General features: G+C 33.8%; 1 protein-coding gene across 8 annotated transcripts in view; it reads right to left on the bottom strand.

The window, feature by feature from the left end:
* Window positions 1–27876, bottom strand: part of CBLB (Cbl proto-oncogene B) — a 203145-nt gene that overhangs the window by 18929 nt on the left and 156340 nt on the right. For 7 of the 8 annotated variants that reach the window (XM_023527293.1, XM_011386115.2, XM_023527296.1 and 4 more), the window contains exons 14-17: window positions 17267–17413; window positions 13883–13980; window positions 13637–13768; window positions 10997–11137 (exon numbers count right to left, since the gene is read on the bottom strand). In XM_023527293.1, coding sequence (XP_023383061.1) covers window positions 10997–11137; window positions 13637–13768; window positions 13883–13980; window positions 17267–17413 — 518 coding nt within the window. The remainder of the gene's footprint in view (window positions 1–10996; window positions 11138–13636; window positions 13769–13882; window positions 13981–17266; window positions 17414–27876) is intronic. The other variant, XM_023527297.1, reaches the window with a different exon arrangement.

The following is a 27876-nucleotide window of genomic DNA, read 5'->3' as shown; positions in this document are numbered from 1 at the left end:
AGTTTGACTATTTAAAAAGAAAATGCATGCTGATTTATACTAATTTTTGACTAGATAATGTAAGGTAAGAGATAAAATCAGTATTTCCCACCCCCTACCCCCATTTGAGTATAATGATTATCCCTGGCTTTGCTGGAGACTTTTTGACCTAAGCAAGGTTACCTGCTTTCATTTATTTCAAGATTAAAATGAGTCTTAGATTTTGAGCTTTCAATATTTGAAGAGTCAATGTCAGCCTCATTAATTTTGCTGAAACATTTTAGGAAGAAACGAGAAGATAAATTCTATGCAAGAAATGTTAATTTTTGATTTGGAAGAGTAACAAAAGGAACCAAATATGGTGATTTCTGCATAAATTTAGAAATTTTCCAAGGATTTAAATATTAATAAAATTTACTTTCAGTTCTTGTGCATTCTAAAACATCACTGAGATAACAGATTGGAGGAAGGATTATCTTTTATAACACATATACTTTTAAAATTTCCTTAGGGGTAATTTATAGGCTTGTCAGATATGCTGTTTTTAATCATCTATTTTAAGGCTAAACACTAGATTCTAGATACGCTGCAGTCATAAATAAACTACAAAATATATAGTTGTATAATATTATTCCAATAAACTATTTCAGTTAAAAAGTCACTAGCTACACTAAAAATATTAATCCTCACTGTCATGTTCTGTCTTGCTTCATGCTAAGTTTGCTACTAGTCAGGTATTGGGTAAACTGGGCTTTTATATCAAGTTGTAAAGTTGGAATTCATGCTTCAGTGGGAAAAAATATACAACAAAATTACCACAGAGAGAACAATAATTACCAACTGTCTCCTCATGAAGAAAACTTGAAAAGCAATAGTTTTTAAAAACAAATTCCTCAAAAACTAATTACAGTAAAATTTAATATCCACACTTAGTATTGAAACATACAAATTGAAAATATCATAGCCCATGTACCACTGATATAGTAATAAATGTTTGAGAAATGAATGAATGAATAAACACAATGGAATTAATTTATTCTAAAAAGCAAAGTACCACTGCTTGTGATTTACAGTATGTAATGCTAAACTGAATATTTCATAGTTATTTTAGAGGTTATAAAAAAATAAGGAAAGATGGGAAGAAAAAGGTTTGCTAAGTATAAAAAAAGTTGGACAGACTTCTGGTCAAAAAGGCAGAGTAGGTAAACACTGTGCTGGCCTCTTCCCATGAACACATCACCTTTACAACAAAATTAAATAACTAGCTAAACAGAAGTCCTATAACTCAAGATATAAAAAGCAGCCATGTCGAGGCTGGTAGGAAGGGCAGAATGGGCAGATCCCACACTCACAGTGTGGTGACTAAGAATCAGGAAGGATAGCTCAGCTGTGGAGGACCCCTCTGAGAAGCAAGGGGTCCCAGTCGCAGACCAGATGTCCAGTGCCAGGAAGAGAAGTTCCAATAACATCTGGCTGTGAAAACCAGGGGGATTATACCCAAGTGAGAGGGAAGACTGCTGGAGAACTAGGTGCTACACATCTTAAAGTGCCTAAGCACAGAATGACTTGCTCTGGGCTCTAGTGCAGAGGCAGCATCTCAAAAAGCACTAAGAACAGATAGAAGGAACTAAATTAACTGGCGTCAGGGAGAGGGCTAGATGGGCAGGGATCAGGACAGCTTTCTCCAGGGACAAAAGTGTTGTCAGGTGCTATTGTTCCTTTATTGAATGCTCCCTCCACCCAGCCAGCCCTGCACAGATGGATGCCAAGTCTAAGCTCTCTTAACCTTGATATCACTGTTCACTCCACACTGTTTTTTCCCTGAGGCCTTGTCCCATCCAACTTGCATGCCCAGCGCCAAACCTCCTACAATACCTCCTTTACACAATCAGCCTTCCTCAGCTTGTGCTGAGGTCCACTAACCCCAAATAAGCAGTGGCTGGCCTTGCTGTGCCCTATACAAGCCTGGCACAAGCAGCAACCAGTCCCAACTTCCATTGTAACTCCATCAGTTAGCCCCCCAAGCTTGGTATAAGTCCTGGTTTGGAACGTAGCTTCAACTAAGAAGTCACAAACGTGGCATAAGTGACAGCTGGCCTAAACTCATTGTGGTGCCCATCAAAGAGTCTCAAGCCTCTCCCAAATACTTCCAAGCCTAACACAAGTGGTGACCAATCACAGATCATTTGTAGCTCTTACCACATAGCCCAAAGCCGGGCAAAAGCAGAGTGCCTGACCTTGACCTGCATTGGAGCCCCTCCCAAGAGGCCCTAGAGCCAACATACCTCATGGCCAGCTTCACAAATGACACACTTAAACGGCGGACTTGGCTGGCACTAGAGGCCCACTAAAGTGACTCCTGCTCCATGGGATCAGCCCCTGCACAGCAGCGTCCACTGTAGTTACAGCCAGCCCTCATAGCCTGAGGGTCAAACCCACCCGCTGACATGCCAAGATCAATTAAGGACCAACTACAACAGAAAAGCACACACTACCCACACAAGGGACATACCTGGAACACCTAGCTCAGGTGGCCAGGGACACTGCACCACTGGGTCCCATAGAACATCTACTACATAAGGCCACTTTGTAAAGACAGGGAGACATAGCAAATCTACCTTATACATAGAAACAAACACAGGGAGTCAGGCAAAATAAGGAGACAAATATATTCCAAATGAAAGAAATGAACTTGGGTGAAGAAGAGATGAACTTAGAACTTCAAAAAAGAGATATGAAACAAAGATAAAAGGCATGAAGAATGAGTCAGAAATTAGGAATACAATAATTTAAATGAAGAATACATTAGAGGGAATCAGCATGATTAAATGCGGCAGAAGACTGAATAAGCCAACTGGAAGACAAGGTAGTAGAAAACACTCAGTTGGAATGGCAAACAGAAAAAAGTTTTAAAAAATGAGGATAGTTTAAGGGACTTCTAGGACAACATCAACCATAACAACATTTGCATTACAGGGATTCCATAAGAAAAGAGAAAGAGATTTATAAACTATTTGAGGAAATAATGACAAAAACTTCCCTATATTAGCAGGGGAAATAGACACACAAATCCAGGAAAAAGAGTCTCAAACAAGATGAACTCAAAGGGGCCCACAACAAGAAACGTCATAATTAAAATGCCATAAGTTAAAGACAAAAAGAGAATTTTAAAAATAGAAAGAGAAAAGCTGTTAGTTACAAAGAGCTCCCATAAGACTGCCAGCTGATTTCTCAAGAGGAACTTTGTAGGCCAGAGGGAATGGCATGAAATAATCAAAGTGATGAACATCAAAACCTACAAACAACATTGCTCTACCCAGCAAGGCTATCATTAAGAATTGAAGGAGTGAGAAAGAGTTTCTTAGGCAAGAAAAGGCTAAAGATGTTCATCATCATTAAAATCATATTACAAGAAATGTTAAGGAGACATCATTCAGTGGAAAGGAAAAATATATATAAATAATATAGGAAAGAAAAAAATTCACACTGACAAAGGCAAACTTAGAAAATGTAGTGGATCAACTAACTATAAAGATAGCACAAAAGTTAAAAGGTCAAAGTCGGAAGATTATGTGTAATTATATTAATAAACTGATACACACAAACACACGGAAAAGTAAAAAATAATAAAACAGGGAGGTGAGTAAAAATAGTAGTGTCTTCAGAATGTGTTCAAACTTAAGAAACCAACTTAAACTGCTATAAACATAGCTTAGTACATATGAAGCACATGGTAACCACAAACCAAAAATCTGCAAGAGATATACAAGAATTAAAGAGAAAGGATTACAAACGTGACACTAAGAAATTCAACATACGAGAGCAAGAGAATAAGCACAAAGAACTACAAAAATGATCAGAAAATAAAATAGCAATAACATAACTATCAATAATTATTTTAAATGTAAATGGACTAAATATTCCAAAAGACACAGGGTGGCTGAATCAATAAAATAACAAGACCTGTACATGTGTTTCCTACAAAGGACCCACTTCAGATCAAAAGACACACAGATTGAAAGTAAAAAGATATTTCATGTGAATGGAAATGAACAAAAGGCAAGGGTAGCAACACTTAGAGAAAACAATTTAAAACAATGGCTGTAACAAAAGACAAAGTAGCGTATTTCATAATGATAAAGGGATCAATCCAACAAAAGGATATATAAGTATATAAAGTATATAAGTATGTAAGCAAATATTGATGGCTATAAGGAAGGGATTGTCAGTAGTACAGTAACAGTAGAGGACTTTAACACCCCATTGACATCAATGGATAGATTATCCAGACAGAAAATCAACAAAGAAACAGTGGCCTTGAATGACGCATTAGACTAGGACTGACTTAATATTTTTAGGACATTTCACCCCAAAGCAGCAGAATATACATTTTTTTCAAGTACACACGGAACCTTTTCCAGGATAGACCACATGTTAGGCCACAAAACAACTCCCAGTAAATTTAAGACTAAAATTCTATCAGGCATCTTCTCTAATCAAAATGGTATAAAACTAGAAATCAATTACAAGAAGAAAACTGAAAAACACACAGACATGTAGAAGATAAATAACATGCTACTAAACAATGGGTTAATATCAAGATCAAGGAAGAAAGCGAAAGAAACCTCTGGAGACAAATGAAAATGAAAAACAATGACCCCAAATCTACAGAACACATGCAAAGCAGTTCTATTAAGAGAGAAATTTAAAGCAATATAGGCCTACCTCAAGAAACAAATGTCAAACAATCTAACCTTACACCTATAGGAACTAGAAAAAGAATAAACAAAGCCCAAAGTGAGTTGAAGGGAGGAAATAAAAATAGCGATCAGAGTGGAAATAAATGAAAAAGTCTAAAAGTTGAACAGCCCAGTGCAACCAAGAGCTGTTTATTTGAAAAGATAAACAAAACTGTTAAACCTTAGCTAGACTCATCAAGATATGAGAGGGCTCAATAAATAAATCCGAAATGAAAGGGGAGAAGTGACAACTGACACCATAGAAATATAAAATATTCTAAGAAAATACTACAAATGAGAACAAATGGATAAATGTGTAGAAACATACCATCTTCCAATGCTAAATCAGGAAAACACAGAAAATCTGAACAGACCATAACTACTAATGGAATCGAATCAATAATCAAACCCTCAACAAAAGCCCTGGACCAGATGGCTTCACAGGTGAATTTTACCATTCGATGAAGAATTAATACCTATCCTACTCAAACTATTCAAGAAAGCTGAAGAGGAGGGAAGGCTCCCAAACTCATTTTACAAGGCCAGCATTACCCTGATATCAAAACCAGACAGACACGAAAAAACAAAAAACAAAAACGAAACAGGAAAGAAAATCATAGGCCAATGTTCCTCACTGATGAAGAGAGTTGAAAAATCCTAAACAAAACATCAGAAAACATAATTCAGAAATACATTAAAAATAGCATACACCATGATCAAGTGGGATTCATGCAAGGGATGCAAGGTGCTTTTAATATCTGCAAATTAATTAACATGATACACCACATAAAATGAAGGATAAATTTCATAAGATTGTATTGATAGATAGATGCAGAACAAGCATTTGACAAATCCATGACAAAAACTCTCAGCAAAGTGTGTACGGAAGGAACATACCTCAACATAAGAAAGGCCATGTATGACAAACCCACAACAATATTCGTATTCGGCAGTGAAAAGCTAAAAGCATTTTCCTTAAGATCAGGGGCAAGACAGGTGTGTCCACTTTCGCTACTTTTATTTGACATAGTATTGTAAGTCCTAGCCACAGCAATAAGACAAGCAAGGAAAACAAAAATTAAATAGGAGTACATCAAGCTAAAAAGTTTCTGCACAGTGAAGGAAACCAACAAAATGTAAAGACAACCTACTGAGCAGGAGAAGATATTTGCCAATGAAACATCCAATAAGGGGCTAATCCTAAGTATAAAAGAAACTCATACAAGTTAACACTAAAAGAACAAATGGGCATAAAATCTGAATAGACATTTCTCTCAAGAGGACATACCGATGGCCAATAGACATGAAAAGATGCTCAGTGTCACTAATCTTTGGGAAATGCCAATTAAAACCACAATGAGCTATCACCTTACACCTGTCAGAATGGCCAAAATAAGCAACAAAAAGTTTTGGTGAGTATGTGGAGGAAAGAGAACCCTTGTGCACTACTGGTGGGATTGCAAATTGGTGCAGCCACTATGGAAAACAATATATGGAGGTTTCTCAAAAATTTAAAAATAGAACTACCATAAGATTTAGCAATCCCACTTCTTGGTATTTATCCAAAGATATCTAAAACACTAATTCAAAAAGATACAAGCACCCTTATGTTCATTGCATCATCATTTACAACAGCCGAGATGTGGAATCAACCTGTGTGTCCATAAAGATATAGTACATATACACAATGGAATATTACTCAGACATAAAGAATGAAATCTTGCCATTTGTGAAAATGTGGATGGACCTAGAGAGTATTATGCTTAGTGAAACAAGTCATACAGAGAAAGACACATACCATATAATTTCACATATATGTGGAATCTAAAAAACAAACTAACAAAGTCTTAGAGAACAAATTCATAATTGCCTGATGGGAGGGAGATTAAGGGGCTGGGTGAAAAAAGTGAAGGGATTCAGGAGGACAGCTTGCCAATTATAAATACAGTCACAGAGATGTAAAGTACAGCATAGAGGATATAGTCAATAATATTGTTAATAACTATATATGGTGTCGGATGGGTACTAGATTTATCAGGGTGATCACTTTGTAAGTTATGTATATGTCTAATCACTGTTGTACAGCTGAAACTAATATGTCAACTGTAATTGAAAAAAATTTTAAATAGAAAAAGAAAGCAAGTGGGAAAATATTCATTGATCGAAATTATGCTCTGTAGAAAGAAAACCTATCAAATCTCTAGAAGAAAGCATTATGGAGGTTTTTAAAAAAATTTCTTTCCACTATCTGAAACACTTCCAAATTATAGTATAGAAAAAGAGGCAAAGAAAACGGAACTGTTAAAACAATGGTATATTTCCTCTGGGGCTGTCCGAAAACCATCTGGAAAATTATCAGTTTTTCCAAAAAATTTAAAAGAATAACAATGCAGGATCTAATTGCTATAAGTGGTTTGGAAAGCTTTTTAGGTGAAACAAAATTCCTCCCTCTCAGCTGCCCTGACTCTTTAACTCACATTTATAAATGCCCACTATGTAGCAATCTGGCCACCTATTAAATCCTTTAGTGTCACAGAACTCTCTACCTCTCTGAGATACAAGAATTATTAATAATTTAGAAAGCAGCTTCTCATGATGAATGGAATTTTCATTCTTAATAATTCTCCTCATTTGTCTAATTTCTGCCTTCTGAGGAGACATGGAAGAAGTCTAATCCTTCTTACACAAATACTGTAATTGAAGACAACTCTAATATGTAGCCAAGATCTTCCCTTTTCTTGGTTATACATCCTCAGTTTCTTTAATCTGTAGTTTATATGGTATAGTTTGAGTTCCCTTTACTATCTTGGCTGCATGCCTCTAGGGATATCCCAACCCAGGGATTTTTAAAATTAAGCGTGCATCAGAATCACCCAGAAGGCTTATGAAAACACAGATTGCTGGGTTCTTCTCCCAGAGTTTCTGATTTAGTAAGTCCTCTGTGGATCCTACAAATTTGCACTTTAAATAAATCCCCAGGTGAAGCTGATGCTGCTAGTCTGAAGACCACAGAATCACTGCTCTAGCCCATCAATCCTTCAACACCTTAACACTGTAGTCTCCATGCCTCTGAGCACTGGGGAGGACCTCACCTCACTCTTTTGATTTGAACTCTGAGTGCAGCCTTCAAATAGCATAAGCTCCTTTGGGAGCCACATCATGATAGTGCTTTATAAAGGTCACAGTCAACAAACCCCCCTAAATCCTTTTCAATATTATTGCTAATGATGCAGATTTTTTCTGTATTTTATCTATGCAGTTACATTTCTGGATCCAAGTGGGAAACTTTCATTTTATCTCTAAAAGTCAATTTTGCTAGCCTTTAGAGTTGAATCGCGGCTTTAAGATTGGATAAAGGCTTCAAAAGAGATTCCAGGTTAGAAAAATTGTGAAAGAAAGGTTTAGTAAGTGCTGCCAGAGACACTCTATATTGTGCCGTGCACAAAGACATGCAGTTATAGGAATGAGCAGACCTAAATACAGCCTTGGCTTTTCCTTGAAAACTGGTCCTGGCACAAAATGGAGGAGGGGTGCCCATTTCAACCCACCAGCACAAAAGAAGTGTCTTGTTGTAATTAATTAATTAATTATTTTTATTATGATGATATTTGTTAGTGACATTTTTGTAATTTAGACAAAAGCACATATATGCTAGCAGTAGCTCTGGGTTAAGAGACAGGAGAGTGTACTGCTTATTTTGAGGACTCTTCAGGGTTTTTTTAGGATATGAACTGGTCTGTGCAGAGTAGATGGCTCATGTACAGCATTGGGTATTACTATTTTGCCAAAAGAAATCTTACATGAAGGCCTAAAATAGAAAGTAGATAAAAGCAGCGTCAGAGCTGTGCTCCTGCTTCACTTCCCTGCTTTGATCCTACAGGAGTCCTAAGGCTCCTTTGTAGAAACACAGGACTCTGTGGTTTAGAGTGGCTACTGTGAGCAGTCATTGGTTCATAAGGTCAGAAAGGTGGACCCGACTTAAGTGTGCAGGACACTGAATGCTGGGATAAAGAGGTAGGTTTGATCAGGTATTTAATACAAAGTCATGAGAAAATCCAACTTTTTTTTTTACCCTGTACAATTCTACAACTATTGAATTAAACATTCCTTTGGCATTTATAGAGTATTCTTTCATGAAGTTCAATTCTTTAGGTGAAGAACCTCTGCTATGAATCTTCTGTTACACTTATTTAGACAGTAGAATGTATTAAATACTTCACAAAATGAGAGAAAGAAACCTTCAGATTCTATATGTAAAAATTACGTCTTTTGAAAAAGAGGAGAGCTAATATATATGGTTTAAAATTGAATAAAATCGAACTCACAAAGGATCTAATGACAGACTAGACATTCGTCATGTTAATGCTATGAAAGGTTGGAAAAGGAAAAGAAAAAGTTGCATTTTTTTCTTAGAAGTATTTATGATCAAGGGATGCCAGCATTATTTGGAGTGGCATTAGAATGCTTCCATGTATAAAAGGAAGTCAAGAGAGAGTCAGTAGGTTCAAATGACACTGCTCTGGTCCCATGCTGGACTCAATACCATAGTTAGTTAAGGCCAACTGCTACTGTGCTCCCTGGCAGCCAAGCAAAATCAAAACAATCAAACCTATATATGAAATAAAACAATTTAGACAACTTTGTTTCATTTAATAAAAGGGGGAATTTTCACTTTGAAGTAATCTTTTAAAGTAATCTTGAGAGCATTTTTGTGAAGATTTTTAGATAAAGCACAATGAATAAAATTATGATAAATACATCATTTTTAAATTAATTCTTTTGATAAAAAGAGGTAAAAGTGTGTCTTTGTGTAAAATGTTTTCTTCTAGCTCCTGGGAAGCTTAATTTTAAAAACAGGCACTACATTAAATGCTCATTTAATGGGCCTTAAATCACATATATAAGAGGTGATAGGCGCACTGTAGCAATCTGGCCAGAAACTATTCAGAAGTTAGCCTTAGGAAAGGTAAAATTAACTAAGATTTAGAGTAATTCAGTGTTTTTAAATGTTAAAATTCACGTATATAACAAAAATTGGAAAAATTATTAAGTGAAAAAGATAGCTATATAAATAAGAAATGTAGCTATATAAATAAAAGCCTAAAAGCTATCCACGCTTTCTGCTTGGATTTGAGGGGTTATGACCCTTGCTTGCTGAGTGACAGCATCCAGTGAATTCGTATGCTCCATGAGGGCAGGGAGGTATCTAACAGAGTAGGTGATACTAGGGATGACTCAATATTTACTGATGACAATTAAACTCAAAATTATTTCTGGAAAATGAACTACTTGTAGAAGCTGAAGTTGTATATTCCAATGTATGTGTCTATAATTTGTGTCTTACCCACACATCTCCTCCAACTTTCTAAATTATCAAACCGAGTGGGAAAAAAACAGAAAAATGAACGATAGCTGCATATGTCTCAGGGAAAACATATGCATGGCCAAAGGATAAACTGCACTCTTTAAAGGCCTTTTCAGGATTCATCTCATATAGAAATGTAGAGCAATTGTTGAGAAAGAAAACCTTTATCCTATGTTTAACCAATCCAAAATGAGGAGGCAAACTTTCAGAGCACAGATCACAGTATCACCAACAGGACAGCGTGTAACAGTTAATATATAACTGAATTTTTTTTCCTGATAATTTTGACTAATAGAGTGGATGGCTCATGAAGTCTCTATTTTTCTTCCCACTTGAGTTAAATAAAAAACAAGGTATGTATTAATTTTTCCTTGAAGACCAATAATTTGAGTGAATATACTGAGACATTAAAAATAAAATAGTAACAAAATAAAATGCAGATAAATTTATCTTTCAATGTTATAACAAAATAATTTATCAAAATATTATGTTTTTGAACAAAATTATGACCCTAAGAAATATGTAGTAAAATTTTAAAAACTTATTTGAAAAAATAACCGCTGCATTCAGCATTGGGGGAGACGGTCTAAATTTTGTCCCCATTGCTATTAGCCCAATCACGGAGCCCTTCTGCTTCTATGGGACGCCTTTGTAACATGAGGGTGTCATTTGGACTGCATGATCTCTACAGCGCTCTTCCTAAATTCTATGATTTCTTATTGCTTTTGCCATTTTTGTAATCTTTTGGCATTCAACCAACCAACTGAGAAACCTACGCAAGTGCTCTTTTCCCCACGCAGGGTTTTTACTGCTCAGGAGATAGAAACCAATATACACTAATGCTTATTTGACAGTTAAATCTTAGAAATAGTTCTGCTTTCGTCAAAAGTTTTCCTTGGCTTTTCTCTCCTACCTGAAGGAAGAAGGAAAAGGTCCTGTCCTGAGGATGGCCGGCTACCGGAGCCAGGAGGTTTTGAATGTTCAATGAGACTATGCCTTGCAGGAGGTGGGGGAGGTGGAAGGGATGGGGGAAGGGCATCAAAAGCATCTTCACCTGCATTTAAAGAAAGGTTGGTATCAACAGCAGAATTTAATTAGTCGAAACACAGTATCAGGCCAAAGTAAAGATTGATTTTTTCTTGCTGCTTATAAAGAACTTCACCTGCAGTGTTTATCCAGCCATCCACCGACTTTGATAATGGGAGTTAATTATTTTGTGGGAGTGTTTGGAGAACAGCAATACAGATACACAAACACACGTGTGCGTGCAAATTTTTTCTATCTCCCAGATTTTTCTATTAAAAAGCAGCATTGAGGGTTATGAAACAGCTTATTATTCACCTGTAACCTTAAACAATTCTTTGTATGACAATAAGAATTCACAGTTTCTAATTAGAAAATCATACCATGCACAAAAATTTTAATGTCACAGAATAGATTATCTTTTAAAGTTTACTCTGCTGGATTTTAATTCATTAAAGCTAATGCTCCATATATTTCATTGTCAAAATATACAGAAAATGCACCTATGGGAGAAGAATATGTTTTTCTACTTACAAGATATCTCTAAAGAGGAACAGTTAAATATAGAACTATCTTTTGTAGTCCCAAAGCTAGTTACTTAAATTTGCATATTTCCCAGCATTAGTAACTACATAACACTGTAGCATGCTTTTATGTCTATTTTTCCCCTGCCACATTTTACTTTTCTACTCATATTTTCCCTTACATTAAAAATAAAGTTGCAATGTATTTTTGTAAGCAATCTCAAATATTTTGTGAATGAAAGTGTATAAACACGTACATATTCCAGTAATAAAAATTCACACGTATTTAAATTTACTGACTTAAAAGTGTAAACATGATGGTTTTACCACTAATCCAGCTTGTCTTGCAAAAAATATTGAAAATTTTCTCTAATGATCATAAATATTTTTCTAACTTAAAATATTTGAAGGTATAGGAGAGGGAGCTCCGTTATCATTCCAAACTTTCTTTAGCTATATGCTACATTATCTTATTCATTCAAATCCCTTTTCAGCCCTTAAATGTCAGGCACTGTGCTAGGCCCATGGGTAATTACCCATGGGTCATAAGGCCCTGACCCAAGGAGCTTAGATTCCATGAGGAAATCTAAGAAAAGTTCACAAATGATTCAAGGTAAAAGTCTCATAGGTCCCACAGAGAGATGCATTCATTGTAAGAGGGAAGAGAAATGTCAAAGGTGGCACTGGGCAAGGTGTTATCAAGAACAGGAAGGTCTGAATATCAGGGGCTCAAAAATATTCATCAAACGTGAGGACAGTGTCTTCTAGGCAGAATGAATTATATAAATAAAGCATGAGATGTACATGAGGAAGGTGTGGTAAAAAAGACAGGTTAGAACATTTATCTGCATTATCCAACATGGTAGTCACCATCCGCATATAGTAATTTAGTTTAAATTTCACTGAAATTAAGTTGCACAGTTACATATGCAGATATATAGGTCCCTTACATCACCATATAAAGTTCTATTGGACAATGCTGATCTAGATCATGAAAACTTAGGTTATAGGTCAAAAAAACCACTATATAGGAAGAAGTAGAAGGGAGAAAAACACTAGGTAAAGAAGGTAGTTAGGAGGATCTTATAATACACGTAGATGAGAATAAAGCACTGAACTACAGAAAGAACAAGAGAATAGAAGACAATGCAGTAGTATAATTGGAAACACTGGTTGATGGGGTTTGTGGAAAAAAAACAAAAAGGTCATTTCACATTTCTAATAGCTTAATAATTCAGATAAGCTAATAAATGGACCTTCATCATGTTATATTATGGTGTCTTGTTATTGTGGAACTTTAAGGTGTATGGAGGTTCTGTCTTCCTCTAATAATAGAGTGAGGGGCTTCCTACCTGGAATTGATGAAATAAACACAGACACCAGCACTAGCTAACTTTAACATATATACACACATCTGTGTATACTTTGACATGTGTACTCACACAAACACACTACTGAACTTCCTCATTAAAATTTGAAAAAAAGATTAAGATTCTTTGGATGTATTGTAGCTGCAATGATTATAAGACAGAATTTATTCTCAGCTGTCTATAATAAAATATATAATTTTTCATAATATGACTAGCTAAGTGGAACTGGATCATTTTATGCTAAAAGAAAAAGTACACATTCGTTAAGAATTGTACTTAAATAAAATCTCAGATGAACACTTCAAATGTACTAGAACATAAGTGCCTGAGGGGATGATCAATGTTCTCATGTTTTCTTTCTTTCTTTTTTTTTTTTGTAGACTGCATTTAGTACACAAAGAGATAATGATAAAATCCTGACTGACGACCAGCTATTTATACTATTGCTTCAATCATCTAAATGGAATAATGGTCACATAAACTTGAGAGCCACCATCACCTGAAGAATCCATTCTAATTCAGATAAATCCATAACCTAGTGAGTCTGCATTGCACTGAACTCTGCTTTCTGATAATTCTGATATTAACTGAAAGAGGCACGGTGGCTTGTTTGAAATTTTTTTTAAAGGTTTTAACCTAATGGAGGGATGAGAAGATCATAATCAGAGGGCGTCCTGTTGAGTGAAGAACCATGCTTTGGATTGTCCCGAGTTGGAGGCCTGGCAGGTGGTAATGGCACTGGATCAGAGGCTGAATCAAAAACATCTCCTAGAGGATAACACAAAATCTTAATGTATTTTCAGTACAACAATGGTATGGAATTTTGCCTTTAAATTCTGACCATTAAGATGTAGAACACAAAGAGAATATGTTTATACATACCTTTTACATATATGCCTAACTCAGGAATGTTTGATTTCTTCATCTCTGAAGATGTACCATGTGTTCCATTCAATATACAATGGCCATTGTCACAAGACCTAAAGCAGAGATCAGAGAACAAAATCATAAGGATAATTACTTTCCATTTAAAAGTCATTTGGAAGGGGTGGTGGTGATGGGAACTAGCAACCCAGCTCATATAATAAAGTTTGAAAATAAATATAATTTTCTTTTTTGGAAAAAGTACAATATTACCTAGATACTCTTACTCAAATACTTTTACAAAGCAGAAGTAAGCATCCACTAAAGATAGTTTTTCTTTTATAAGTGAAACCAAAAATTACAGGGTCACAAAAATTGTTGCTATCCTAAAACACCGGTGTGAAATTAACATATCATTTTGGAAGAGTTCAATAATACTAATACTGTCAAGTTTCTGAAGAAAAAAATGTACGAAGGCAAAAAAATATATAATAGCCCCAACGACTTCATTATTTGTTGATGGCATTTTAATATTATATTTTTATTTCTGTAATTTAAGCTTTCCTATAATAAACTGGAGCCCATCAAAGATGGAGAGTTATTAAATGTTCAGTAATAACACTAAAATCTGATAGGCATATTGAAAACCCTAGAGTCTATAGTATAATTTCACCACTGCCATGAACAAAACTCTAGCACTTCTGACAACTGTACAAAAATGACTTTAGCAAAAACCCTGGGTACACACAAATATTTTAATCTAGGTGTCTATAATGGAGTGTACTTACAAAATAAGAATTTTTGTTGTTGAAATCATACTATAAACACAATGGATAAAACTGAGGAATGGGAAGACAGCAGCAGAAAGAGAAGATACAGAGCATATTGTGTCTTCAGAATATAGCTGTGTGACAATGAACTCTGCTCACCAAGTTATTCTGCTCACAAAGAGCGACTGAAAGCAGAGTTTATATTTTACTTCAATTTACTCTGAATTCTTGGGGCAAAGTAGAAGTACATACATAATGGAGGAGACAGTAGATATTTGAATAGTTATTGCAAGAGTGCTTCATCTGAAACTCATTTCCATTCTCTCTGGTGGCCACATCTCTTCAAGGGGCCAGAGAGGGTTCATTTAAAAATAGTTATCATGTATTGAATTTTCATAATAATGATGGATTTTTACTGAAACTGAATTGAATTATTCATCTACTGTTTAACTTTTTCCACATATTGACAATTCCCTGATATTCCAAATGGAGGGGGGAACAGAAGAAAAGAACGTTTTTAAGCTTAAAGTGTTTAGTAGAGAACATAAGATACTTCATCCATCAGCTTTCAAAAACAAATTAGATAAAAAAATTCACCCCAATTACGTTTAGGAATTATCAACATTTACTACTTCTCTATAGCTGTACAAAGATGATAATGATGGTCATAATTCAAATTTATTTTCATGATTTGGGAGGCCTGTCACCAAACAGCTCATCCAATACGACAGGACAATTAAAATTTAAAGTACTTAAATTATACCCTTCACTTCTCTAGCAATGAAAAATAATGAGATCTCATGAAGACCAAAAAATTTCATCTTGTTTTAGTTTTTAAAAATTGCTACACATTTGTAGGATCCATAGGAACTGAAAATTATAACAATTTATATTTAATGTAAAGGGACAAGTTTTTCTCTGATAAAGGTAGCGGACATTGGGTTCTTCTGTTTTAACAAATTGCCTCAGTTATTTGTCTTCTCAATGATAATATTTTAGCCACAAACATCTTAAACATCACAAACATCTTAAACATCTTAAACACAAACATCTTAGCAAGAAATGCTTTGGTTCTTGCTTTAAAGTAGGAAGCCCTGGACTGTAGAGTGTTAATAATCCTGGTTAATAATTCTGCAGAGTGTTGATAGTTCTAACCAAGATCATTCATTAAGACAGATCTCTGGTTAAAATGAAGATTTGCTTCTCTTTTTCAAGTACTGGATTATCTACTGTAAAATAAAACTCACAGAAAGGCATTAAAAAACATTTTTTTTTTTTTTTAAGTTTTAAAAAGGGATCGCTCCATGCATAAAATGCTTTCCATTGATTGACTTGACTCAGAAGAAAATGGTACACTAAGTAAAGAGGACACAGATGACTGAAGTGTTCAATGGCTCACCTATCTCTCAAACAAGGAGATACTGGCAGGCAGAAGTCTGGGCTACCAGCGGTGAGCACTATTCTATGTTCCCAGCTTAGCTCCAGGGATGTTATTATACAAAGTAAACTGGAACTTAGAAAGCAAGTTTTAAAACTGAGATTTCACTTATTGAGTAACTCATATGTCAGCCTGATAAAAAATAAACAGAAAAATATTATTAGATTATGGTATACTAATTCGATAAATGCAGAATCATCCTTCTACCTAAAGACAAACTAATATTTCAATATACATCACCCATTTTTGGTAACTCAAATACTTCAATGAGGCTGCCACTTCATTGAGATCAAGGATGTCTCCATTATAGTGAAAATAAACCACTGACAAGAAGAAAACACTATTTTTTATATTCTTATTTGATACAAGCAAAAGTAAAATAGGTAAGTACCTGATAAAAAAAAGTTAAAGGCTCTCTATTTGTTCCACTGATCAATGTGTCTGTTTTTATGCCAGCACCATGCTGTTTTCATTACTATAGATTTATAGTATAGTTTGGTATCAGTGCCAGGTGGGTACTAGACTAATTGAGGGGATCACTTTGTAAATTACATAAACATCTAACCACTATGCTATACACTTGAAACTAATATAAAATAATAATGTCAACTGTAATTGAAAAATAAAAAAATAAAATGATTTGAAAAAAACAGTTAAGGGAAACATTGTTTTTTAACTTCTTCATGAGCTGAATAGAAGTAGGTAGCACATCAAGAAAGGAAATGAATATAAATTATACTAATCTTTACATCATGAAGAAAAATTCTAAGGAAGGTTGGCATAATACCTTAGTTTCTAAGTACTATTTTTTCTTCATGAGATTTGTACTTAGAACTGATAAAATGGATTGAAAATAGTTTATTGAATATTCACGAATTAATCACCATGTAACCTATAGCCAAGTTTTATCAGAGTATAATTTGTTACATTTTTTAGGAGAGAGAGGCAACGAAATGTCCCACTGACTTACTAGTCAACTAATTTAGTCAAATGACTTCCTGATTCATGAAAAATCTGCATCTTTTAGTTTTCTCTGAAAGTAATACAGGAAATAATATATAAGCAGCAGCAGTTTTGGGCAAGAAAGCAAAGATATTTAAACAATAGATATGATTCAACGGCTTAAAAATAAACACCAGAAATGATAATGCTCATGCAGATGTGAGGTGATTAAAAAGCTGTCCACATTCTTACCTAAGAGGAGTTTTTATATTATGACAATGAGATGGTTGTGAATTCAGGGAAACAGGATGGGATGAAGGAATCTTGTATTCATCATCAGCTTCCTCTACTGAGTCTCTTGTTTTCTCAGAAAGAGAATTTGCTAATGGACCAGTACACCTACCAGAGGGGAAAAAGAAAAATCCAGTCTAGTTTAAGCATAATAATTTAGAACCAGTAAGTCTGATGTAATATATTCAAATCAAAGAAGCTACTTGTGTTCATTTTTCAATTACAGGGTAACAAGAGGGCTGTTCTTATACTAAATACAAATGAAAAGGGTTTTCAATCTCTTGTTAATAAGACTATTGATGAAATATAAGAATTTTCATACTGCTGATTTTAAATGGCAAAATAAGAAAACTAGTAACCTGTCGAATGAAATGGTCTTGGAGTTGTAAGAGAAAATGCATAAAATTATTCAAAGCTACTAAAATATTAACACTTTGTCTAATTTAACTTAAATGGGTAAATTAAGATGGTAAATATATATGCATGGTAATTTTATATATTAATGAAATTTTTATAGAAAGATGAAACTTTCTCTTGTATTACCTATAGCTGAAAAAAATCCAATTTAATTAAATGAACTAATTCTTTCTCCTGTGAAGTTAAAATTCAAATCGTTAATTTTTTTTTCTGAAAACAACTAAGAACTAAAAATGACCAGAACAATTAGAAGTAAATAATAAGAGAACTGATCAAGTTGTTGAGGTACAGTATGTTATTTTTATGGCTTAAATTCCCTGGTTAAATAAAAAAAAAAAAAAAAAATGAAAATGAGTAAAATGATCACCTAATATCAAAAGAAATATTCAAGCATTTTAACAATCCATGAGAGTAAATAAAACACAGCCAAACAAACAAGCGGAAAAAAAAAGAAAACGACCTACTGTTTTTCACAGCTGTTGCTACTGGAGTTTAATTTCACCTTTGCTAATAATGCAAGAGAAAAACACCAAAGCAGAAACACACAAACCTACCCTGACCAACTTTAGGACAACTACCCAGTTTGCAAGACACTGGAGATACAGTGGGATCCAAAGCTTTTTGTTAATCATCATGAACCTCATGACAAATCTGTTCATTAAAATAAAATTTAAAAATGTGACTGCAATTTTGAAGCACCTTCTGTAGAGGGGGCAAGAGGCCTTTGGTATATTAGCCGTCAAGCCTTAAATAACTTTTTCATCTTGATTTCTTCTCACTAGTTAGAATGAAAACAATTTTAAGGGCTTTCTTTGTCACCATTACAAGAAGACACTGTGAAAAACCTGAAGGTTTTCAAGTTTCAACAATATATTGGAGTCTCTAGGAAATTCAGAGAAGAAAGAAAAATTTCTTCGAAGATTTTTTAAAAGTGTTATTTTTACCCATCTTTGGAGACTGTTTCAATAGGAATTTTTGATTCTTGTTTGGAGGACCTTGGAATTAAAATGACAGTTCATAGTGAGATGAAAACACAGTGATGCAGTGACAGAAAGTCCACTGTCAGTGCCCAGAGCACAAGCTAATGACCTTATGAATAACTTAAGGGTTACATCTTCTATGGTGTAATATTAGAAGATGCACATTACGAATGAAGGCCTGTGAAGATATGGACTGCAAAATGGTGACTTGATGGGCATCAGAGTGGGGATTTCAAACATTACCTTTCTACAAACTCTTATAAACATGAATATCAATTTAGCTAACTCAAGGACAAAGATGGGTTTTACTAGCAAGTAAGAAAAATATACCTTCTTTCTATGTCCCAACATACTTTAATTCATAATGAAACTTTTTTTCCTATGCAATTCAAACATATACTGTATAAAAGAAAAAGACATCAACCAAATATTTAGGAATGTTCTACTCTCTGCTTATTGTAGGTTACTTCCAAAGACAAGAGTTTTTAAAGCAGCACTGCATTATGTGACAAGAACAGATAATTTCTGAAATCACATCTGTTGTGGCTGATTCTATATTTTCTCTTCAATGATAAAGAACTTCATCTGAGTAATTTTCCTCTACTCATTTACTTTGCTGCAAATCAACAGATGGAGTATTTTTGAAGGAAATGAAAAGCAAAACAGAGAAGGCTGGATACCTGTCAGGGTAGGGGTATAGAGGAAATTCCTGTACCTTTTCCTCTGAATCTAAAACTGCTTTGAAAAATAAAGTCTTAAAAGAATAAGAGAGGAGGAAGGTACAAATAAGATAAAGAAACTGATTACAAAATACCAAAAAAGAAATCTCAATTCATGTAAAGGATTACAATATAATTATATATGTAATTATTTGTGGAATTTTTTTTCCTTCTTCACAAACTCATTCAAGAAGCGAGTTCAATTTTACTGGCAACTAAATAAGTGGTAAAATAATTATCTTAAGAATTTTCATTAGCTATCATGTATGTCTACTTTTCTCAATGGGGAAAATATTTAATTTTGGGATACAGGAAAATTTTCAGTTATTGATTTAGCTTATGGGAAATTTTTCGGATACTAAAGGAAAAAAATAGAGCAAATATATTTGGCTGGTTCCAAGTTAAAGCTGCCAAATAAACCATCCTACCATGTACATCCATCACTTCATTTTCTTTACATTACCATACATTCATGGTGTGTTCTGCACTGTGCTGTCATCCCTGAGTTAATACACTGATAATGCAAAAGGACACATACTCTCAAAGATGTATAGCCGTCTTTACCGCAACGTGCACCTCTTGTTAAATTCACTCTATGTTAGTTATTTGAGCCTTCAGTAATACATCCATTTTCTGCACGTGCACATTTGAAACAAACCAAGAATATATGTTCCAACGCTGTTCTTAATTAGTGATTTTTTGAAACTGAAGGCTTACAGATGTATTTCTCTACACAATTCTATATTAATGGTGTGAGGCATATAATCAGAGAGGTGACCTTCTGCATATCCTATTGGCTTTACCTGTATAACATACTTCAAACATCACCCAACCAAGTATTTTTCTTTCTTCATTTGAGCAATTCTTGATACCTAAATTAGTACATCAACTTTTCCAGAAAAAAAAGTGAAGTAGGAACATCCATTTTTGTTGTCTATATATGAACCTCTTGTGTCACTGCCCCACAAAACAGTTTTGAAATTTAATCTTTTCTATTACGTGTAATTTAATACATGTTTATTCACTGACATTATGTTTTCTATAAATTCATCTACATCTCTCTTCTATTTCTGTCTTGAATTGCAAAACGCTTAAGGGTAGATCCTGAATCAACAAAGGCTTGGCATGGTACTGTCCAGGGGAATACGCAAAAGCTTTTAAAGAAAATAATGACCGGTGATTAGAGAAATACATGACCATGTTGTTAAAGGAAGAAACAATCATTTTTAGGATCCTTTCATAATCTAGAAAAGCATTTTAAATATGATATATTTTGCTTGTTTTCTACATGTAAGACTCATTATTTAATAGTATCCTAAGGCAATGTTTTAAAGAATATCTTTTATTAAAACTGAATCTTCGCAGCCTGACATGCCATGTACATCAGTCCATGTTACTTTTAACTATCTCAATCATAACAGGAAAAATACTTAATTCAGAGAAATCGCAGCCCAGAGAAATGGTAACACAAAATATAGCTGTATTCGAAATGATGGCACATCCACCACATATGTCATTTCCCCAATATATTGAATAAGTTTTATACATACTAATTTTGAGGGTACATGACCTCAAGAAAAGTCAGTGTGGTATATTATTAGGTTTAACATAAGCTTTATCTGTAAGTATTTTCACTGACTTTTTGTTAAATTGGAGAAACAAGTTTTAAGTTACATTTTCAAATTAACTTATTCAGGACCAATATTATTTCTAACACTTGTATGGGTCTGTTTTAGCAACCAAGAAGATAAATTTTGAGGAAACATACTTTTCTTGAGAATCTAATTTTCCAATACATGTTGAACATTAAAGACTTCATGATGATATTTAAAGGGACATTATTTGCAATTGTCAAAAAATGCAAACAGCTCAAATGTTCCTCATTAGAGGAATGGATAAACAAATCATGGTGTGTTTTACAATGGCATACTTATTCTGAACGATAAAAGGAACAAACTACTGATACGCCTGGCAACATGGATGAATCTCAAACGTATTATGCTAAGTAGAAAGAAGCCAGACTCGAAAGGCTACCTACTGTATAATTCTACTTATATGACCTTCTGAAAAAAGCAAAACTATATGGACATAACTCAGACTGGTAATTTCCAGGGGATTAGGAGAAAGGGAGAAATTTACACAAGGCACAGGGGGATTTTTTTGGAGTGATGCATTGTTCTATATCTTGATTATGGTAGTGACTACATGACTATGTATTTGTGAAAACTCACATAAACTGTATATTAAAAGGTGAATTTTACTGTATATAAATTATGCTTTAACTGGAAAAAATGCATTTTAAAATTAAAAATTCATTTTAACACATTTAAGATATTGCACATAAGCAAAGTTTACAAACGGATATGCTTAATATTCTTAGTGGCCTGGAAAATCACTAATTCTATTTGAGCCTGTGGAGAAACGTTAAGAGAAACATAAGAAATGCTTGACGTGGTGGAATACGTGAAGATGCCCTCACTTAATATGAAAATAATATCGCTTTCTAACCCTACACATTTTCTATCATTGAATCAATAGGTTCACGGAGGAATGGAAACTATACGGTAGATTATGCCTCTATGAGACAAAAAAGAGATAGCATAAGAAATACAATGTAGATTGTATCGTTAAATAGAATCCAATGGTTCACATTTCTGTTTAAGGCTACCTATTTGTGATCATAAATCAGTTAGTTTTATGGTAAATTACAAGTAACAGATTTGTCAGACTACTGGGATTAATATTAATATCAGTTTGCATCATAGCTTTTAGCTGGAGAAAACGAAAGATTAGTGGAATTAGTGGCATTTCCCCACCCAGATTATAGCCATCCTCCAAATGTCATTTTCATACAAAGAGAGATTATGATTCTATCTGAATTTAGAAATTATAATACTAAAATAAAAAAAAAGAATGCCCATAATATTTATTTTTTACCCTTTCCACGCACTATTGCTCTTTCTGTTGAGGTCTGTTTAAAATGATATACTTGCAGCCCTCATTTCTTTTTATCAATGTGTCAACAAGTAGGTTCTAGTGATTTGCCACAAAACACTAGAAAACCTATGTTAGGGTAGTCAAGCCACTTTGCAGGAGATTTGAACGAAACTTAATTTTTTTTTCTGCATAATCTCATTGATTTATAAATTAAGTCCAAGTTTCAAATACTGAATCATATATCAGTAGGTCCAAACCAAATACACAAACATTTATACATGATACAGCAATGAAAAAAGAATGCCACAGCTATTATAATGCATAAATTGAAAAGGACTCATTCTTCACCATTCTTTATATATCACATCAATTGTTATTTACAGGGGACTGCCATCTTTGATAATAGTGCACCTTTCCATCTACCGAAGGCAATAATGCACCATCTTGGCAAGTCTTAAAAAGATTTTCAGGTATTAAAACGAAGCTGTTTCAAAGACTAATAAAAAGTCTTTAATTCACGAGGGTTAAGAAAAAAATAGTAGTTCTTAATTACAGCTTTATCTTCCATTTAAAAAGTTTTCTACTTTTTAAAGTATAAAGATTCATAGTTAAATCAGCGATACTGATTTATTATTGAACATAAACTACATTAATTTAAGACTATAATACACATCGCCTACACAAATGCTCAGGTGAACAATAACAGAACATATTTTCCTGCTTTTTGGACATTAAGCATAAGAAACAAAGCCTGGTATGCACCATATAAAAAGATAAAAATGTCCATCAAGCACATTCTCCTTTACTTTTTAAAAATTACAATGAGATATTTAATAGCTCCTGTGGCTTAGCACTTTTTTCTTTTCTTTTTCTGTTATTCACTCTCTACTTAAAAACAAAAAAAATAAAACAAAACATTCCCCCTCTACCATGAATTGGCCTATCACTTTAGTCAAATTGGTCTAGCATTATAGTTTTACACTTATCTCAAGACACTACACTCACAGGCATGTGCATATGCACAGACACTGATGTTGCTTGTGGGTGTGGACTTCTTAGATAACTTAGATAACTCACAAAAGTGGCAGTAGCTGAAGCTGCATTCAAGACTCCACATTTTTAGTTTGCTTTCAACCCAGTAATTCAGTATATAAAGGGAAATTATGATGATAACCAATAACCAATAATAATAGATGATGTTTACTAAAATTTTACTACACAGAAATGTTTTAAATATGTTTTCTAAAATATCAACAGGGCTTAATGATATAGTTTTCTTCAAGGTGATACTTTAAATAAATAAATATATATTTATATATAGTTCTTATATTGTTAAAAAGCTCACTGAATTGCATTTATATGTCTAAGAATATAACTAATCTACTAAATTTGGGCACAGGCCATGTAGAAATGAATTTATCAGCTTAATATAGTACCTACTGAAAAATTTTTCTGCCAAGTGTTTATATTTCATAGGCATTTGGTGATGTGACACCATGGACATGATGAACACACGTGGGCTGTGCTCATTATGCAGCAGAAAGCAATGGTAAGCCACTGCTGCATTTTCTTTTCTCAATCTTTATTTTTCTTTATCTTGAAAACCCTAAGATGAAACCATTCACTCATTCATAGGGTCACCAGGAGTTGGAGCTGACTTGATGGCACATAACAACAACAGAAATATTTACCTGTATACAATATAAAGTTTAAAGCTTAGATGGTACGACCAGCAATCCCATCCACATCTCTATTTGGATGTATGTGTGTAATAGGCACCTCAAACTCAACAGATCCATGTCTTAATTTTACCATTTCTGTCCCCTTTCCACACATGCTCCTTCGCTGATCTCCCTCACTTTGGTAAATGACACAAACCAGTTTCTTTAGCAAAAACCTATTTAAGTGTCATCCCTATCATACCTCACAGACATCCAGTCTATTAACAGGTACTGCTGGGTCAAAATGTAACTCAAAGCTGATCACGTAACTCCATCCCCGTCACTCCAGTCAAAGCCCATCTCTTACTGGTTTACCACTCCAGACAACTACACTCTCCACTTGTCTTCCTGCTTGTACTTCTGCTTTCCTAAGGACAATTCTCCACATAGCAGCCAGTGAAACTGTTTAAAAATGCAAACTAGCATCATGTTATAACACTGATCAAAACCTTCCAAAGGCTCCTAAAACTAATGAAACCAAAGTTGTTATCATGGCCTTAAAGGCAATATATGATTTGGTTCTTGCATACCTTATTCAACTCCAGCCACCCTGCCCTTCTTGCTGTTCTTCAGATATGCCAAAGAGATTCACTACCTGTTTTGTACTTCAGTTCTGTTCATGCTCTTCACCTAGATAACCTCACGGCTTGCTCCCTTCTTTTTAGGTTTCTGTTCAACCTCATTTAAAGAATAAACCACCCCATCACTATTTATCTCCTTCCCTGCTTTATTTTTCCTCCTAGCACTACCTGACCATATACAATAGTTACTGGTTTCTTTTCTTTCTGTTCTCTTTACTTAGAGCACAAATTCCAGTGAGGATGGGATTTTATCTTGTTCACACTGAATCTCCAGTCAGTACATGCTACTGAATGAAAATAAGAAAGTTTGGCAAAATTTAATCTCTATTCGTTGAACCTAAAATATTAGCAACCTTATCTGTTTAGAAAAATATATAACAATAATCAACACTATCACCTCCAACTAGAAAAAAGCCTTTTTACAATAATATGAATCAAGTAATATTGGTTCATGTGTAATATATCAAAAGTATAAAAGGTTGATTTCTAAAAGACAAGGCATAAGAAAAATATTCTTCTGAAAAAAGGACATTCCTCAGCATTCCAGAACATTATTTTACCTGGAAGTAATTATTTCATTATTACTTAACAATAATTCCTTTGCTTACTTGCCAATATCTTGTGTCAAGTTAAATATTTTTAACTGTTTCAAGTTTCATTTAGTTTAACTTTGAAGCATCAAATTATTTCGATATTAAATATAATTTAGTAAAAATTTACACTACAAAGTAAAAATAATCCATATAGGGTTTTTTCATTCTCCCCTCCAAATTACCCACATTTCAAGCTTCTTAAAAATTTTATATTTACAGCTAAACATCGCTGGTATTAATTAAACAGAAACCATTTAGAAAAATCATGTAAGAAAAAAATAAGTAAATCTATATACAGTAGTATAATTTCAACTTCTATGACAATATTTTTAAAAGATAAATTCTATATTTTTCTAGATCTCAAGATAAGTTACACTAAGAATCACATAATTACGAACATACAGTTTTATAGGTAAACACTATCACAGAGTAGCCACTTATATCAAGTAAATGGGAATCACAGTAAAATCAAACAATTTAACAATTACACTTCAGTAAATAGTTACAAGAACATAGTACAGATTTCGAGGTAAATGCTAGCTTTGACATTACTGAATTCAACATTGGGGCTTTCAACATTTGTTAGAACTGCAAATGTCTATGTTGATTAGTAATTTGTAATTTTGCTGTGGCATGATTTTGAAACATGCACAATGAGTCTAATATGGAAACAGGTACTTGGAACATTCAACATCCCTATTTTAGAGAGTTAAATTTTGCCAAGACCACTGTTCTTTGTCCCCTCAGAGCTTAGGGTCTATACTCATCGTACTAAGGTTATAAACTCTCATGAGGTAATAGTTGAAAAAATTAAGAAAAGAAAAAAACCAGGGCACTAATCTAACTCATATATAATTAACATTACAGACAAGTAACCCTTAAAAGAAAAACACATTGCATAGCACCTAAAAAGTTGAAGCTCAAAATGATTTTGGAAATCATTTAAATAAATGGAGTCTTTCATTTAGCAGATGGAGAAAGTGAGGCCCAGAGAAATTACCTAGTTCAAAAACAGACAGATACTTAATACTGGAGTCAGGTCTGGGACCAAGTCTAATTTTATTTTAATGTTCACTTAAAAATTCCATGCTGGCTTCATACTAAATACAGTGCGTGAATGATGAAGAAAAACGTTTTTTCAAAAAATAACTGACAAAGGCATGAAATTATCTCTACAATATAATCTAACTCATGCAAAAAAAGTATTAAGAGAAAAAACATCAAAATGTTAAAACTCTGGCCACTGACATCTGGGATATGTAGATATCTTTATTTACATATTTGTTTACTTTTTATATATATTTCCTATATTTTCTACAGTGAACAACTGCTACATATATAGTCAGAATCAAAAAATAAATTGGAGAGGTAAACATGTCATTAAAAGCCAACACTTCTATTATTAATATTAACTATGGTTAATTTGCATCATGCAAAATAGAAAACTAAATTGCTGTTAAGCCTGCACTGCTAAAATATTTCTCTGGTTCAGTAAAGCAACTGCATTGTTTCTGAGAAAAAATATCAAGATTAAATAGGGAGAAAGTATACACATGTGCTCATACGAATGGAAGTATTAGAAAAATATCAATAAAATACATTTTACTATTAATTTGTTTCTTCTTACTCTATTTATAAAGAAACAGGTACTTAAATACAAATGAAGCAAACTGCAACCTCTGCCTCCTATCCCACTTGCCAATATGAATTTAATAAACAGAATGTAAAAACTTAATCTCTAATTAGCAAGTTTCATTTACTTCATTTTCTGATGTTCTCTGAATTATCAAAGGTAATTGAGTTTAAATGTTTTATTTCATATACATATATCCAGGGTTCATCTGAGGCTAGAATATCATGCTCTTACCTATTTAGAACCTACTACATAAAATATGTATATTTGTTTCCAACTTCTAGGTCTGTTACATACATGGCAGTTCTGAGAAAAGTTGCCACTGAAGAATGGTCCAATTAGTTTTGTTTCCTTACTGTTCCAACTCTCTCCTGAATGATGTCAAATTTCGCACTTTCTTTTTCTCATGCACTGCTCTTTTTCCAATTGTGCTACTCTCCATGACTCAGGAAATTTCCATCCTCTCTATAAAACAACCCTGACTTACAAAGTCTGTAATAACCTCTCCCCTCCAAGTTTCTATTAAAAACTAGCAGATTAGAATCATATAATTTAGGGCATAATTTTCTCTAGTGATTTCATGTATGTTAACTTTATTTCAAAGTAGACTGTAAATTTCTTGGGAACTGGTATCTAGCTAGCTTATCCTTCTTTTGAATTCATACGTTTAGTGGGAGTTCAATGACCAGTAGAGGAAGGAGTGAAGATGCTCTAAGACTTTTAATTAGAAATGAAGATCTTAGCAGATATTAAAGTCAATCAACCAAGTAACCAGGTATTTTTGGTACTCACTATACAGCAAAAACAGTAATTATGAGAGGATCAGAAAATAAAAGAATAGGTTTTTGCCCTCAAAACCTTATAATCTTTTTAATGCGGAAAGGCACTTTAAAATTAGAAAACAGTAGAGCAGAGTACAATTAAATGTGTAGACAATAAACCCTAGGAAGGAGAATGAGAATGTCTTATTACTAGCATTACGACTAAAGA

Source organism: Pteropus vampyrus, unplaced genomic scaffold (genome assembly GCF_000151845.1).
Source record: "Pteropus vampyrus isolate Shadow unplaced genomic scaffold, Pvam_2.0 Scaffold1, whole genome shotgun sequence".
NCBI classification, from domain to species: domain Eukaryota; kingdom Metazoa; phylum Chordata; class Mammalia; order Chiroptera; family Pteropodidae; genus Pteropus; species Pteropus vampyrus.
Note: the sequence above shows the minus strand (reverse complement) of the source record. Positions and strands in the feature narration are given on the sequence as shown.